The 14,006-nt window shown below is 55.2% G+C and overlaps 1 protein-coding gene across 3 annotated transcripts in view; it reads right to left on the bottom strand.

Annotated features, from left to right (window-relative positions):
- The window catches only part of FGD5 (FYVE, RhoGEF and PH domain containing 5), a 121,123-nt gene that overhangs the window by 15,931 nt on the left and 91,186 nt on the right, over positions 1-14,006 (bottom strand). For all 3 annotated transcript variants that reach the window (XM_055557107.1, XM_055557108.1, XM_055557106.1), the window contains exons 9-13: positions 12,615-12,665; positions 11,974-12,032; positions 5,965-6,036; positions 4,972-5,040; positions 698-781 (exon numbers count right to left, since the gene is read on the bottom strand). In XM_055557107.1, coding sequence (XP_055413082.1) covers positions 698-781; positions 4,972-5,040; positions 5,965-6,036; positions 11,974-12,032; positions 12,615-12,665 — 335 coding nt within the window. The remainder of the gene's footprint in view (positions 1-697; positions 782-4,971; positions 5,041-5,964; positions 6,037-11,973; positions 12,033-12,614; positions 12,666-14,006) is intronic.

The following is a 14,006-nucleotide window of genomic DNA, read 5'->3' on the forward strand; positions in this document are numbered from 1 at the left end:
CCACGGATGGATGATGGGTACACAAAGCGTGGGCTAGCCTACACCCACGATGGAGCACTATTCAGCCTTAAAAAGGAAGGAGGTTCTGACGCTTGCGACCACGTGGATGAACCCTGAGGCTGTTACGCTAAGTGAAGTAAGCCAGTCACAGAAGGACAGGCATTGCCTAGGAGTCCACTTATACGAGGTCCCTAGAGTTGCTGAGTTCATAGGGACAAAGAGTAGAATGGTAGTTGCCAATGCCTGGGGGAGGAGGGGGGAGAATTAAAGAGTTTAAGGGCACAGAGGTTCAGACTGGAAAGATGAAGAGAGTGCTGGGGATGGCCGGTGCAATGGTACACCGTGAAGGCACTCGATGCCGTCAAACTGTACGCTTAAAACATGGTTCCAACAGTAAACGTACATTACAGATATCTTACCACGATGGATAAACACACGCCTGCTTGCTTCCTCTCTCCGCATTCTCCTCCCCCCATGGACCCCCTTCCTTGTCTCTCTTCCGCATTTATCCAAATATTATCCACTCCGGGCAGCCCTCCCTCATCCCACCCTCCTTGAGCCCCCGACGACAGAATCCTGGGGCAACTCACAAGCCGGGGTCCTCCTTGTCCGCAGGCTGTGAGTTCCACAGGCGGGGCTGTGTCTCCACGTCCCCAGGGCCCCCGCCACCCCAGGGCCCCTGCCCCCAGGCTCTTACCTTCATGCTGGCCACCGCCAATGTGCTCTTCAGCCGGTACTTCCCGTCCTTCTGGGGGTACGTGTACAGCAGCACATCGCTCATCTGGGGAGAGGGGACCCCGTCAGACGTGTCTTGGGCCCAGAAGGCGCGTGCTGGGCGTGTCCTGGAGCCTCACTGAACACAAGCATCTCGCATTCCCAGGGACCAGGGGAGCAAGGGCACTCTAGGCTGAAACAGGAGACCCCTCCTCCGCAATTTCACATGGATACAGAGGAGCAAACGCATACATGCCCACAGGAAGTCCGGGACGGGGATGTCGGGACGAGGTTTATCCAGCACCACTCCAAAGGGAAACAACCCAAACATCTATCAGCGGGTATCAGGACACGGAAACGGCGGCACATTCACAGCTCGCAGCCACACAGCAACCAGCGGGCAGACGGAGCACGCCTGACGACAGGGCTCAGCCTCCAAGACACACCAGCGAGAAGAAGCCGGACTGTGGAGTCCACGCTGCTTCACAACATGTACATGAAGCTCCAGAAGAGCTCATCTGCACTGATGGAAGTCAGGGCAGCGGGTGCCTGGGGGACAGTGAGGGGAGGTGCCCCGGGGAACTTCCGGGGGGCTGGATATGCTCCGTATCTCAACCCAAGCAGGTCACACGTCAATATGCAGCTGTCGACAGACACCAACATATACACGTAACACTGATGAACTCTCTATCAAGTCAGCCTCTAACAAGCAGAGTTAAGGGAGGGAGGGAGGGAAGGGGAAGATTCTTGGGGACAGAGAGCTGGCGGGTCCTGTTCACTGCAAGTTAGATAGATAGCGTTAGTCACGGCCGACTCTCTGTGACCCCATGAACTGTAGCCCACCAGGCTCCTGTGTTTGCCTGGAGAATCGCAATACTGGAGTGGGTTGTCATTTCCTCCTCCAGGGGATCTTCCCCACCCAGGGATGGAACTCGCGTCTCTTGCATTGCAGGAAGATCCTATCCTGTCTGAGCCTCCAGGGAAGCCCGTTCACTGATGCACCTCCAGCAACATAGCTGATGCTCAATTAAGGTTTGTTGAATGAACAACTGAAGCTTGCCGCCCCGAAGCAGGGCAGACATGCACAAACGTAAGCCACTCTGCCTTCAGAGAAAGAGTGTTTCTGTCTGGCTAAGTGCACAGCGTGAAGAGCTGATGGCGTCCTCCAGGTGGCGCTATGGGCCGTCCAACCCTGCTGTGCAGGAGCTGAGTGGCTCCAGACAAGCTGTCTCACTCCCCGGGGCCTCAGCCGCCCCATCTGCCAAGTGGGGAACACCGCCACCCCCACTTCACTACAAGCATCGAGGGAGAGTGGCCCCCGGGGGGGCCCCATGCGTGGGAGCCAAAGGGGATCAGGAAGACCCGGTCTGAAGGTGGGGCGGGAACTCAGCGTCCGTGCTCCTCTCCCTGCAGACAGCGTCTGCAGAGGGGGCGGGAGGGGCGAGTTTTCCTGCCACTGGCTCTCCTGGCGCTTCTGGGACTGGCCTGGGCACTGAGCCGCGGTGTAGTCTCAGGCAAGCCCTTCCTCTCTCAGGGCCTCACTGTCTGAACAGAGTTGGAACAGACCAGGGTCGGCAAACTGTTTCATAAAGGGCCAGATATTCATGTACAGATGTGAGAGCTGGACCGTAAAGGCTGAGCGCTGAAGAGTTGATGCTTTCCAACTGTCTTGAGAGTCCCTTGGACTCCCAGGAGGTCAAACCAGTCCATCCTAAAGGAAACGAACACTGAAGGTTCATTGGAAGGACTGATGCTGAAGCTGAAGCTCCAATACTTTGGCCACCTGATGCTAAGAAATGACTCATCGGGAAAGACCCTGATGCTGGGAAAGATCGAAGGCAGGAAGGAGGAGAAGGGGACGACAGAGGGTGAGATGGTTGGACGGCATCATTGACTGGACGTGAGTTTGTGCAAATTCTGGGAGATAGTGAAGGACAGGGAAGCCTGGTGTGCTGCAGTCCATGGGGTCGCAAAGAGTTGGACCCAGCTGAGCAACTGAACAACAAAGAAAGTAAGTATTTCAGTCTCTGTGGGCCAGATGGTCTCTGCTTCAACTGCCTGACTCAGCCATCGTCTTCCAAAAGCAGGCACGAGCGACACTCGAGGAAGAACGCGTGAGGCTGCGCTCCCAGAGACCTCCCTCAGCAACACAGGGGGCCGGCCGACCCCCGGCCCAGAGCAAGCTTCCAAGCCCTGTCCGGCTCTGTTGTTCTAACACTGACAAGAACCACTGGCCAGGCCAGGCTGAGCCCCTGGCAGGAAGGATCTCAATTCGGGCCCCACCGTCCCTTCAGGCAGGCGCAGAGGGGGAACTGAGCCACAGACAGGCTCGACTCCCCCCTCCCAGGTCTACAGACTTCATCGTGGAGGGGTCAGAATCACAAGTGAATGAAGGTGCCTCCAGGGCGTGCAGGGTGGTGTGTTTGGGGGTGGCCACACCCCGCCCACCCGCAGGGGACCCCCCCGTGTCCCCACGGTGACCCCGCCTTTCTGCGGCTACCCCTGGAGCCACTGCTGCCATGGCAACGCCACCGGCACCCAGGGCTGTGTGAATGGTCCAGGACCACATGGCCTCCCTGCACGGCAGCGCCAGCCTGCCAGAGTGGGGGCTTCTCAGGGGAGGTGACAGGTGCTGGGGAGGATGAAGCAGAGGAAGAAGAGCCTCTGGACTTGGCTCCTCTGGTCTTTATATGGAGCTGAGTGACCAGTGAGGCCAGGCCAAGGCCCCGGGGCACAGGCCACAGAGGCTCAGCAAACCTTGGCAGGCAGCCGCGGATGAGATGCTTCCAGCCAGGCCCGCAATTCCCCTGTTCAGGACTGTGAGGCCAATCTGGAATTTAGCCCCCCAGCTGGCAGGGCCACTGGAGACCACCACACCCTGCCAACCCTACGAGCGAAAGCGCCCATCTGCAGCTGTGGCTCCACCAGGCCAACAGAGGTGTTCCCGACACACCGCGCTCCTCGCACCTCTACCCTGTGCTTCTGCTCTTCCTGCTCCTGAAATGCTCCTCCTTCATCCGCCTGACAAAACTCCAATCCTTCCTTCCAAGCTTAACGCGGGTACGGTTTTCCCCAGGGAAAAAATACACAAAACACTCAGCATACGGCACAGCACCCAGAGAGCACTCAACAAATGCCAGCTGCCCCTGTGCTATCCACCTTCCTATTTCCCCACTCTCCTGGATCCTCTCTTTCCTTCCATATCCCCCCCGCCCATCCCTGAGATTCTGCCCAAACTACTCTCATAACTCAATCTTTACCCTGGACACTGGAGGTTGAGGGCAGAGAAAGGGACCCTTAGCAATTGGGTTCCAGCACCCAGCACACAGGAGGTGCTTCAACAGAGAGAACTCCTACCCACTGACTCGGAGCCTTTCTACTTTTACTTTGCACACAATTCTAACAAAGTGAACGGAGACTGTAATAGCAGGAACAAAAACTGACAGCGAATGGTGGAGGAGTAGAGAGAAAAATTACTTCTAGCAGAGAGAAGAACTTAACAGGCAAAACACCTCGGGGGCTCAGGACGGGGGCCAGGACCTGCGTAAAGCTCAGCATCCACCGCTGTCGTTCAGTCGCTCAGTCGTGTCTGACTGTCTGCGACCCCATGGACTGCAGCATGCCAGGCCTCCCTGTCCATCACCACCTCCCAGGGCTTGCTCACACTCATGCCTGTTGAGTCAGTGATGCCATCCCACCATCTCACCCTCTGTCGTCCCCTTCTCCTCCTGCCCTCAATCTTTCCCAGCATCAGGGTCTTTTCCAGTGAGTGGGTACTCCCCTCCAGGCCTGGACGTGCCCTGGTGTTCCAGACTGGGCTGAGACGTCATTAAGGATGTCCCTCTGTCCTGTCCTGTGCAGACTGTAGACAGGGCCAGGCTCAGCTCAGAGCCCTGGCTTCCTTCGGGCCTCCGCCCCCGACCTGCTGGGAGGGCCGGCCAGGTCAACTCTCCTTTCTGGGTCTCTGGTGGCTCACATGTCAGATAAGGCAGCTGAACAGTTACCCCAAGTTTAAGACCCTCCTGGTTTTAGGATGGGCACATGAATAATGACATTACACGTCACAACATCCCCCTGAAATCTTTCAAGTAATACCTGAGGGAGAGGCTTAAATCCTCGGCTTTCGGCTTTCTTGGACGATCCTCGCCCTAAGGGGTCGGCTCTGGTCTCCACGGCCTTCCTGCCATCCTCAGGTAACAGCCCCCAAACGCTTCACAGAACCTGTAGTCCGGGCTTGACCGGAGGCTGGGTACTTACCAGAAACAGGTGCCGGGGGCGTCTGTTCTTCCCTGTTACTTTCATCAGCGTCCCTTCCTTCAGAAACTCCTGTGAGCAGAGAAGCAGACCTCGGTGGTCAGGCTGACCCCCTGCTCCATCCTGGAGAAGGCTGGGGGGAGGCCCTTAAGCAGGAAACCAATTACAGTGCCTCCCGGAGCTCGGGAGAGCGGCTCATGGAAGAAGCCCCCTGCCCAGGAGCCATGCTCCACGCCTGATGGGGCAGCCCTGGAGACGGGCATCTGGCCTTTGGGGAGCACCCTCTTTGAACCACACCAACCCAGACAGCGGGCCAGCCACAGAGTGGTCCCAACAATGACTCGGCCCCTGGTTTGCTGCCATGGGCGTCTGATGAGAACAGAGCCTCTGAGATGCCAGTTTGCTACAGCGGCTGAAGACCTGTGAACAGTTGCTACAGCCCCCTCCATTCTGGAGGATACAAACAGATGTCTGATACGTCTTCACTAAACTGAGGCCTCTGGCCAAAACACCGGGTGGGATTTTACACCTAAGTACCATCTCTCACTCTTGTTTCTTGTTCTTTGTGGCCCGGAACAGGTCATGAATACTTTTTTTTTTTTTTTACTACTCTAGAGCTGAGTTTTGTGTTTTCCATTTGGAAGCTTAAAAGTGGGTAAATCTGTCTTTTAAAAAACGTTGGGGTTCCTGAGAGATGGTTTCCCAGCAACTGGACTAAACTGAGGATACCGGTGTCTCTTCTGAGAGGAACGTGGAACCCCAATGGCACTGCTTTCTAAAGTCCCCGAGAGCAGAAAGCCCTAGGGGAGACAGCCAGGGGCCTGCGGAGCCCAGCACAGCCCTTGCCCTCCCGCCCTCCCCGCCCCCTGCCCCCCTCCCTCCCTGCCTGTGGGCACCTGCGGCCAGGCCCGTCTGGGGCCAGCCCAGCTGAACAATGGGGCTTATCAGGGCCTCGCCCACCTGCCTGCCGGCGCCCTCCGCTGTGGAGGCACTCACCCTTCCTGGCTGGAGGAGATCCCCTTGGCCCCGAACGCTGTGCTCGATGTGGACCAGCTTCTGAAGGTTTTCCTGCAGGCGGGAGCAGGGCGAGGGCGAGATGGTCAGGGCCCCTCATCTCCTCTGTAAGGAGCGGGCGGCCCTGCTTCCACTTCGGAGGAGGAAACGCAGCCCAGGAGGGACCTGCTCCCAGTCCGACTTCCTGTCGCTGGTGGGACCGGGAACCGAGCCTGGGTCCACGGGATGCCACCCGTGTGGGCTCCCGTCACTCCAACTAGTCCCTGCGGGCCTGGGCTGTGACAGTGCCCCCTGTCTGCACCGCGGACACCGTCACGTGGCCTCACTATGCCGTCCGATACCCGTTTATCTGTGACAGTGTCCTCTGTCTGCACGCCGCGGACACCGTCACGTGGCCTCACTATGCCGTCCGATACCCGTTTATCTGTGACAGTGTCCTCTGTCTGCACGCCGCGGACACCGTCACGTGGCCTCACTATGCCGTCCGATACCCGTTTATCTGGGGGCCACTGCTCCCGCTCTAGCCTGTGTCCCCCATAACGCCTGGAGCATCCAGATCGCAATAACCCACAAGTGGCAGAAGCCTCAGGCCAGACTGGCTCTGTGGGCTTAAACCCTTTGCTGGAGAGCTCGTTTACTGAGACAGAGTGACCGAGAAAATGCAGTGCCTGCCGAAGAAACACGCTCTGGGCTCCCTGAAGAAACACGTGTGCCCAGGAGCTCACTGAGAATTCACAACACGTACGGTCCCGGGCCCCTCCCCTGTCACAGCGGCCTGGAGTGCTGGAAGGGTGATGACCCTGAACCTCACGCAGGGTTGGGTCTAAAGTCAACGAACACGGTGAAAACTGCAGAGAAAATGCCCTGAAAAGGCTTCGACACCGTCCCCAGTTCAGTTCAGTCATTAAACCATGTCCGACTCTTTGCGACCCCATGGACTGCAGCACACCAGGCTTTCCTGTCCTTCACCATCTCCCAGAGTTTGCACAAAATCATGTTCCTTGAGTTGATGATGCCACCCAACCATCTCATCCTCTGTCGCCCCCTTCTCCTCCTGCCTTCAATCTTACCCAGCATCAGGGTCAGTTTAGGGCATAAAATCCTACCCATCAGAAAACGTGTAAAAGTTATTTTACCTCTGGTTATGACGTAGGAGCTGCAAGGAAACAATGCCCCCACCCTAACAGGGAGAAAAAAGAATCACATCATCTACAAAAGCAGAACTCTGCTTATGGCTATTGGAGCGCGGGGTCCCCAGGACCCCACCGTGGACACAGGAGATGAATGAGTTATCGCCTCTGGCAACACACAGGGAGGAGGTGGTCAGCATAAAGAAGCTTGAGAAGAAAGCAGCTAAAATGTTAATGGCTTCTTAAAAGTCAGGTATGGGCTGGCGGGACAGTATTAGAATAGAGGGAGCCCCAGACCCAAGGGGCACGTGGAGGCCCTCGCAAGCTCTTTCCAGGAGTTTCTGCCCGGTGCTTACAAGGAAGAGTGGGGGCAGAGAGAATCCCCTCTTGGTGCTGAAGGGGTGCAGGCTGCCAACTGTGAGGCGGGCACAAAACCCAGCCCATTTCCCCAGGGCCCTTTCTCCTATAAGACCCTTCACCACTGTGGGAGGTGAGGTGACCCTCCACCACCGTGGGAGGTGAGGCAACTCTCTCACTCCCAGACCCTGAGGCAAAGAGCCCATGGCTTCCGAGGCAAGGGCAGAAGCAGCTCGAGGTATCTGTTCCAAGAAGAGGTGGGTGACCTCTCAGGTGCAGAATCACACACCAAGACAAAGCAGAAACCTGCCCAAGACCCGCCACTGATACACGGCAGAGGCTGGCTGCCCGTGAAGGAGGGGCAGGAACGCCGAGAGCGAGCCAGGCTCTCAGGCCCTCCTTAAGACTGAGGCTTGTCCGCGGGAGCCGTGACCCATGAGCCCTGCGTGACAGGACGCAGTGGTCTATCCCTGAGGAGGGGAAGGACGCAGAGGTCCCTTCCGTGGTGCAGAGATTGCAAAAAGCAGAAGACGCAGCAGGGAAAGCCCCCGGGCCCTCGGGTCCCACACAGAGCAGCAGGTGACAGCAGCCACCTTCCAGAGGAGCATGACTGTGGGGGTCTGAAGGGGACGTCTGACGACAAAACCTAAACTCAGCTCAACTACTGACCGCACGGATTCAGTTCTCACCCTTGACGTGAACAGCCTGAGCAGAAAAAGAGACACGTCCACTTTTAAAGGTAGATGCTATTTCCCACAGGGTCTACAGTCCCTCTGCACATAACGGTGTTCAATCAGGCACGGGAGACACGCGAAGCAAGGGAGAACCCTAACCCATTTTCAAGACATAAAGTGTTCCAGAAAACCAGAACGTGAGGTGACACAGATGCCGGAGCCGGCAGATGGGGACATCACAGTGACTGTGACTACTTATGTTAGAGGAGCCACTGGAAAAGATGCATGCACGAACAGAGGGAGTTTCAGCAGAGACGGAGACAAACGAGAGATGGAGATGTGAACAGTAAGAAATGTGTTATCAGAAACGAAGAAGTCCTATGACAAGCTTAGCAGCAAATCGAACACAGCTCAGGAACGAATGAATGAACCTGGGGAGGGCTTCCCTTGTGGCTAAGCTGATAGAGAATCCGCCTGCAATCTGGGAGACCTGGGTTCGATCCCTGGGTTGGGAAGATCCCCTGGAGAAGGGAAAGGCTACCCACTGTAGTATTCTGGCCTGGATAATTCCATGGACTGTCAGTCCATGGGGTCGCAGAGAGTTGGACACGACTGAGCAACTTTCACTTTCACTTTCTTTTCAAGCTGAGATTTACCACCTTGAAACAAAAAGAGAAAGTAAGAGTGCAGGCTGGGGGGCAAGGGAAGAACAGAGCACCCAAGAAAAACTTCAAAAATTAATGGACAAAAAGCACAAGCCCAGGAAGCTTGATAATCACAACAGGATATATGCCACTACTTCTCCAAAACACACATATTTAGACATCATGGTCAAACTTCTAGAAGTCAAGTGTAAAGAGAAGATCTCGAAGGCAGCCAGTAAAAACGGGACCCATTACATAAAGAGGGTAAATATAACCACTGCAGCAGATTTCTTCTCCAAAACTAGGCAGGATATAAGGCAGTGGAGTGGCATCTGTAAAGCACTGAAAGAAAGTTCTGGTCAACCCAGATTTCTATACCCAGGAAAAACATTTTTTAAAAAGGAAGGTAAATCGATCAATTAAATGAATGGATGTTGGATGCTAGGAGCCAGGTTTCCACTCCCACACTCCTCTTGGGAGGGGAAATTTACAGAGAAGCCAGGGGAGGAGGCTGGAATGATCCACTTGGTAACAATTAGAGTTGAAGACTCAGTAAGACACTCATATTTAGTTTAATACAGATGGCTATGTATAGAAACGGCTATTCATATGAGTATATACACAGTAAATACACATGTAAGTCTTTGTTCTGTAGCTGACAGAATCAGAAGAAATGCTACCCCAGTAGCAGTGAACATACCGTGCCCACATCCTGGTTTCTAAAACCATTATCCAATTAAACAAACCAAGGCTGTCTGGAGAAACAGCTGATTCTAGGACTGGGGCAGGACACACGCAACGTGAACACGGAGCATCTCACAGTGCCAGGAAGTAAGGAAGTGCTCAAAAACTAAGCAAAATAAAAATCCCCACCCAGACCCCCACTGATGGGGGCATGTGAAAGGGGCACAGGACCAACTGGCCAACTCCTAATGGCCAAAGCTGGGACAATTTGAGAAATAAAATCAAGTGCATGGGATTAGAAGTCAAACATAACATGTTTGTGAGTTCTTACTGATATAAATAATTTAGGTATAAATTAACTTAGAACTGGTGAACACATTAATAAACAAGGGAGAAGAGGCCAATCTCCCTTGCAGAAGATGTCCAAATAATTTAGGTAGATACTCTTTCCTCAAAGGGAGGGAGCATAATTCCCCACTCCTTACATGCGGGCCGCGCACAGACACTTTCCTCCAACCAGTATGGACCGGCAGGTGGGGGTGGAGCTTTACGTGCAGAAATCCCACCAGCACAACCTTGACCAGGCAATCACGGTTCACATCAACAGTCCTACGTCACGTTGCCAGGGTGTGCCCTTCATCTGATATTAAAAGTAGCATTTTCTGCGATCTTTCTCCCCCTAAACTATAAACTATGCATGTGTGTGTGCGTAGTCGCTTCAGCTGTGTCCGACTCTTTGCGACCCTGTGGACTGTGGCCTGCTAGGTTCCTGTCCATGGGACTCTCCAGGCAAGAATACTGGAGGGAGCTGCCGTGTCCTTCTCCAGGGGATCTTGCCGACCCAGGGATCGAGCCTGTGTCTCTTATGTCTCCTGCACCGGCAGGCGGGTTCTTTACCACCAGTACCACCTGGGAAGCCCAAACTGTAAACTTAGGCTACTCACGACAGCTCAGCGTGGGAGTGAAGACGTGGCCCTTCCTGACCTGGTTTTTCTCTCTGGAAGCAGAGACATCCCCCCTCACAGGAAGTGGGAGCCCCCCGGTCCATCTGCTGCTACATCTGCTGCACCGACTCCCAGGCGCCTCTGTATTTTGGCTACATCGAGGGAGATCTCACTGTCTATACAAAGTGCCAAAGAGCAGGGAGCTCCCAGACATCGGGGGAGCAGAGAGGGCCCGATGACCCACCGGATTTCCCAGCCCGCTGGCTTCAGACTGCAGGCTTGCAGACTCCTCCACCAGCTACCCGGATGTCCCCCCAGACTCTTCCCAACTGCGCCTGCACTGGGCCGTCTGCCAGCCTCCCTGGCGGCCCTCTGAGCTCTGACGCCGGCACTCTCCCGTCTTCACGCCTGTATCCAGGCACTCTGCCTGGACCACCTCGGCCCCCTGTGCCTTCATGGCGTGCGTACAGTCCTCCCTGTAGGGGCGCCTTCTGTATCATCGCGTCTCAGCATCCCCGGGGGAGAGAGGAAACCCTTTTCTGAAACTTGTAGCACTTTCTCTCTCTCTCACGATGTTTATCATGATTCTTCATGTCCATGTCTTAAATGCTCTGCTAAGCAGTGACTTCCTCAAGGGCCAGGACTCATGGCTTTATCTCTGTATCTCCAGATCCCAACCTAAGACCTGACATATAGCAGGAGTCTAAAAGACGTTACTTCCCTTCCCCTTTTTCTACCTGTGGATGACTCGCTATAAGGATGCTCTGTGCACCTGCCACAGCAAAGCCAAGCAACAGCTTGGCACACATACCACCATCATTCCCACCTCTGCCTGTGTCAGACATCACTAATCAATCACTGAACTTTCCCCACTGAGCCAGGACTCAGCCTCAGAATCATTCCCAACACACAGCTCTAGCTTATTGACAGCTTAAAGGAGCAGGAAAAAAATGTAGACACCAGTAACCATGGAAACCACTGGAACAGAGTTGGGAGGTGGGATAAAGCTGACCATCTCGGACAGACACCCCGTAAACATCTGGTCAGCGTGTCCCGAATGAAGTTACACACTGTCAGAATCAGGCACGTGCTGAGAGATCATGTGGTCCCATGAATGAGCAGCTCTCAAACTTCTGTGGGCCAGACATTTACCTGGGGTGCTTGTTAAAACTGCCTATCTCTGAACCCTACCCCAGAAGTTCCAGTTGGCAAGACTGGAAGGCATGTCCAGAAATCTGTAGTTTACAGAGCACCCCGGGTGCTGATGTAGATGTCTCAGACCAGGGTCTGGACGCTACTTATCCGGTCTGTGAAAGTCTGCAGCCCTCCTCATTGTTCAAATAGATGGGGAACCAGAGACTCGGGGAGGGACACGCAGGGCCTGAAGTCACACACCAAGTGTCAGGGCCAGAAACCACGGCTCTTTGCAGGATCCCATGAGACACATGATGGCCTGCGCCCCCCACCAAGAAGTGGGGGTATCACAAAGCAGACCTGGGCAGGGTGGAGGGCCACTGGCACCTGCACCCACGGGGAAGGTGCCCGGGGCCAGACTTACGCCTTGCTCCATGCTGTCATTCGCACGGTCTGTGATCTTGGAGATGAGGGTCAGCGCACCTGTGGAGAGAAGCAGAGCACTGGACCTCCTGGGCAGGGCCGGGCCAGCTGCCACCTGCTCGCCTCCTGCTCCGGAAGTCCCCCTGCAGGGCCGTGCATGGGGGTGGCACCAATCCTTCCCACGGCTGGTGAGGGCAGTGGCCCAACCCCAGCTTGGCCGCTACTGCCTGAGTGCCTTTGACAGCAGTGTGACCCCTCTGTGCCTCAGTTTCCCTGGCTGCGTGTGGAGCATGTTAACACAGAGACTGCCCTGGCAAGTCACATGCAGTGATGGCCACACAGGACGGGGAGGAAATCAGGAATCTAGGGGGTTTTTTAGACCTGGCGCCCCCTCCTATCACCAAACTCTGGCCACGCCCCTTCTCCTCCTCCTCTGACTGGATGTTAGCCCACCCCCCAGGGAGTCCCCACGGTTGAGGCAAAGGGGGTGTCACTCAGCAGCCCCGGAGGCCTCCTGGCCCCTGCATACCCAGCCAGCACGGGAGGGGGCCGTGCTGTGCACCTGGGAACTGGGGTGGAGTCCAGAGCCGGGGGATGGGGGGTCCAAAGCTCCACTTTCTCTGGGTTCACACGCACACTTACCCTGCGTGTCGTCGTACTCCGCTGAGTCTGGGCAAAGGTTATTTAAATAGTCTGCAGATTGAACAAGAGTCAGGAGTCAGTTTGCCCTGGTGAGGCCTGCCCCCTGGGGTCCACAACAGGAGACCCTCAGTCTCCAGAGACGGAAGAAGACTTTCAGAAGGATGAGGGGAGCCGCCTCTCTCCTGTCGGCCCGACCATAAGAACACGCGGGCACAGAGCCAGGCCCTTAGCACCACCACCAGCGTGGCGCCTGCCACCGCTGGCCGTCCATTCATTCATCCACAGACGCCAACTGGGCGCCTGCTGTGTGCCTAGTGCCGTGCGAGGCCTGAAGAGGCACACGGTCTGCTGGGGGGACACAGATGTGACCACCACTCGGCAGAGGGTGACACGCGAGACCCCTTAACACATTCACACCCACAACTGCTCGACGCAGGCTGGTCTCACTCTAGCGACCTCTCCACGCCACTCACTCACTGGGGCAGGGTCGGCATTCTTGCTACTTCTTGAATGTGCCACGTTTGCTCAGACCCCAGGGTCTTTGCACTTACAATTTCTTCCCCTTGGTACGCTCTTCTTTCAGATGGTCATATGGCTCGTGCCCTCAGTTCACTGAGACCTCTGTTCAGTGTTACCTCCTCAGACAAATCTTATCTGACGCCCAGATCTAATACAGCAGCCTGTTCCCCTGAATGCCCTTAATCTGCCTTCATTTTCTTGAGAGCTCTTATCACGGACATAATATATTTTTAATTCCTTATTTGCTTGTTTGAGTATAAGCTCATAGTGTCACAGACTCTGGTTGTTTAATTTACCTCTACATCCTCAGTTTCTAGCACAGAGTCTGGTACACAGCAGGTGCTTAATAAATCCTGGTTGAATTAGATGAACAAACCCTCCATCTCCTGGCCCAAATGTCTTTTTTTACAGGTTGATTGCTTTCTGGGGTTACACGCGTATCTCTACGGGTGCAGTTCCATTTCTCCCCAGCAGAGCATCAGCTCCTGGGCCAGGGGTCTCTGTCCACTTTGGGGGCAGTTGCTCAGGGAGGGGATGACATTCCCAGGGGACAGTTTGTAGAAAAGGAAGCAAAGAGGATCTGGGGATGAGACCCAAGAAACACTGACATTCCTGGAGTCACGAGGAGGAGAGTGAGAAGAGTCAGAGAGGTCAGAAGGAGGAGGGAGAGCGTGTGTCACAGAAGCCCAGGAGGAAAGGGCTAGAGAAGCAGGAAGCGGTCAGTGACAAAGCCACAGAGAGGGCCAGCAGGTCCGAGGGGAAAACATCCGCTGACTCAGGAGGGCTCTGGTGATAAGAACAGATTTAGGCAAACGAGACCCACAGAAGCCAAGGAGGAAATGCAGACCAGGGGAAAACGAGAGTCGCTGTGTG

The sequence above is a fragment of the Bubalus kerabau genome, chromosome 20 (genome assembly GCF_029407905.1).
Source record: "Bubalus kerabau isolate K-KA32 ecotype Philippines breed swamp buffalo chromosome 20, PCC_UOA_SB_1v2, whole genome shotgun sequence".
Lineage (NCBI taxonomy): Eukaryota > Metazoa > Chordata > Mammalia > Artiodactyla > Bovidae > Bubalus > Bubalus kerabau.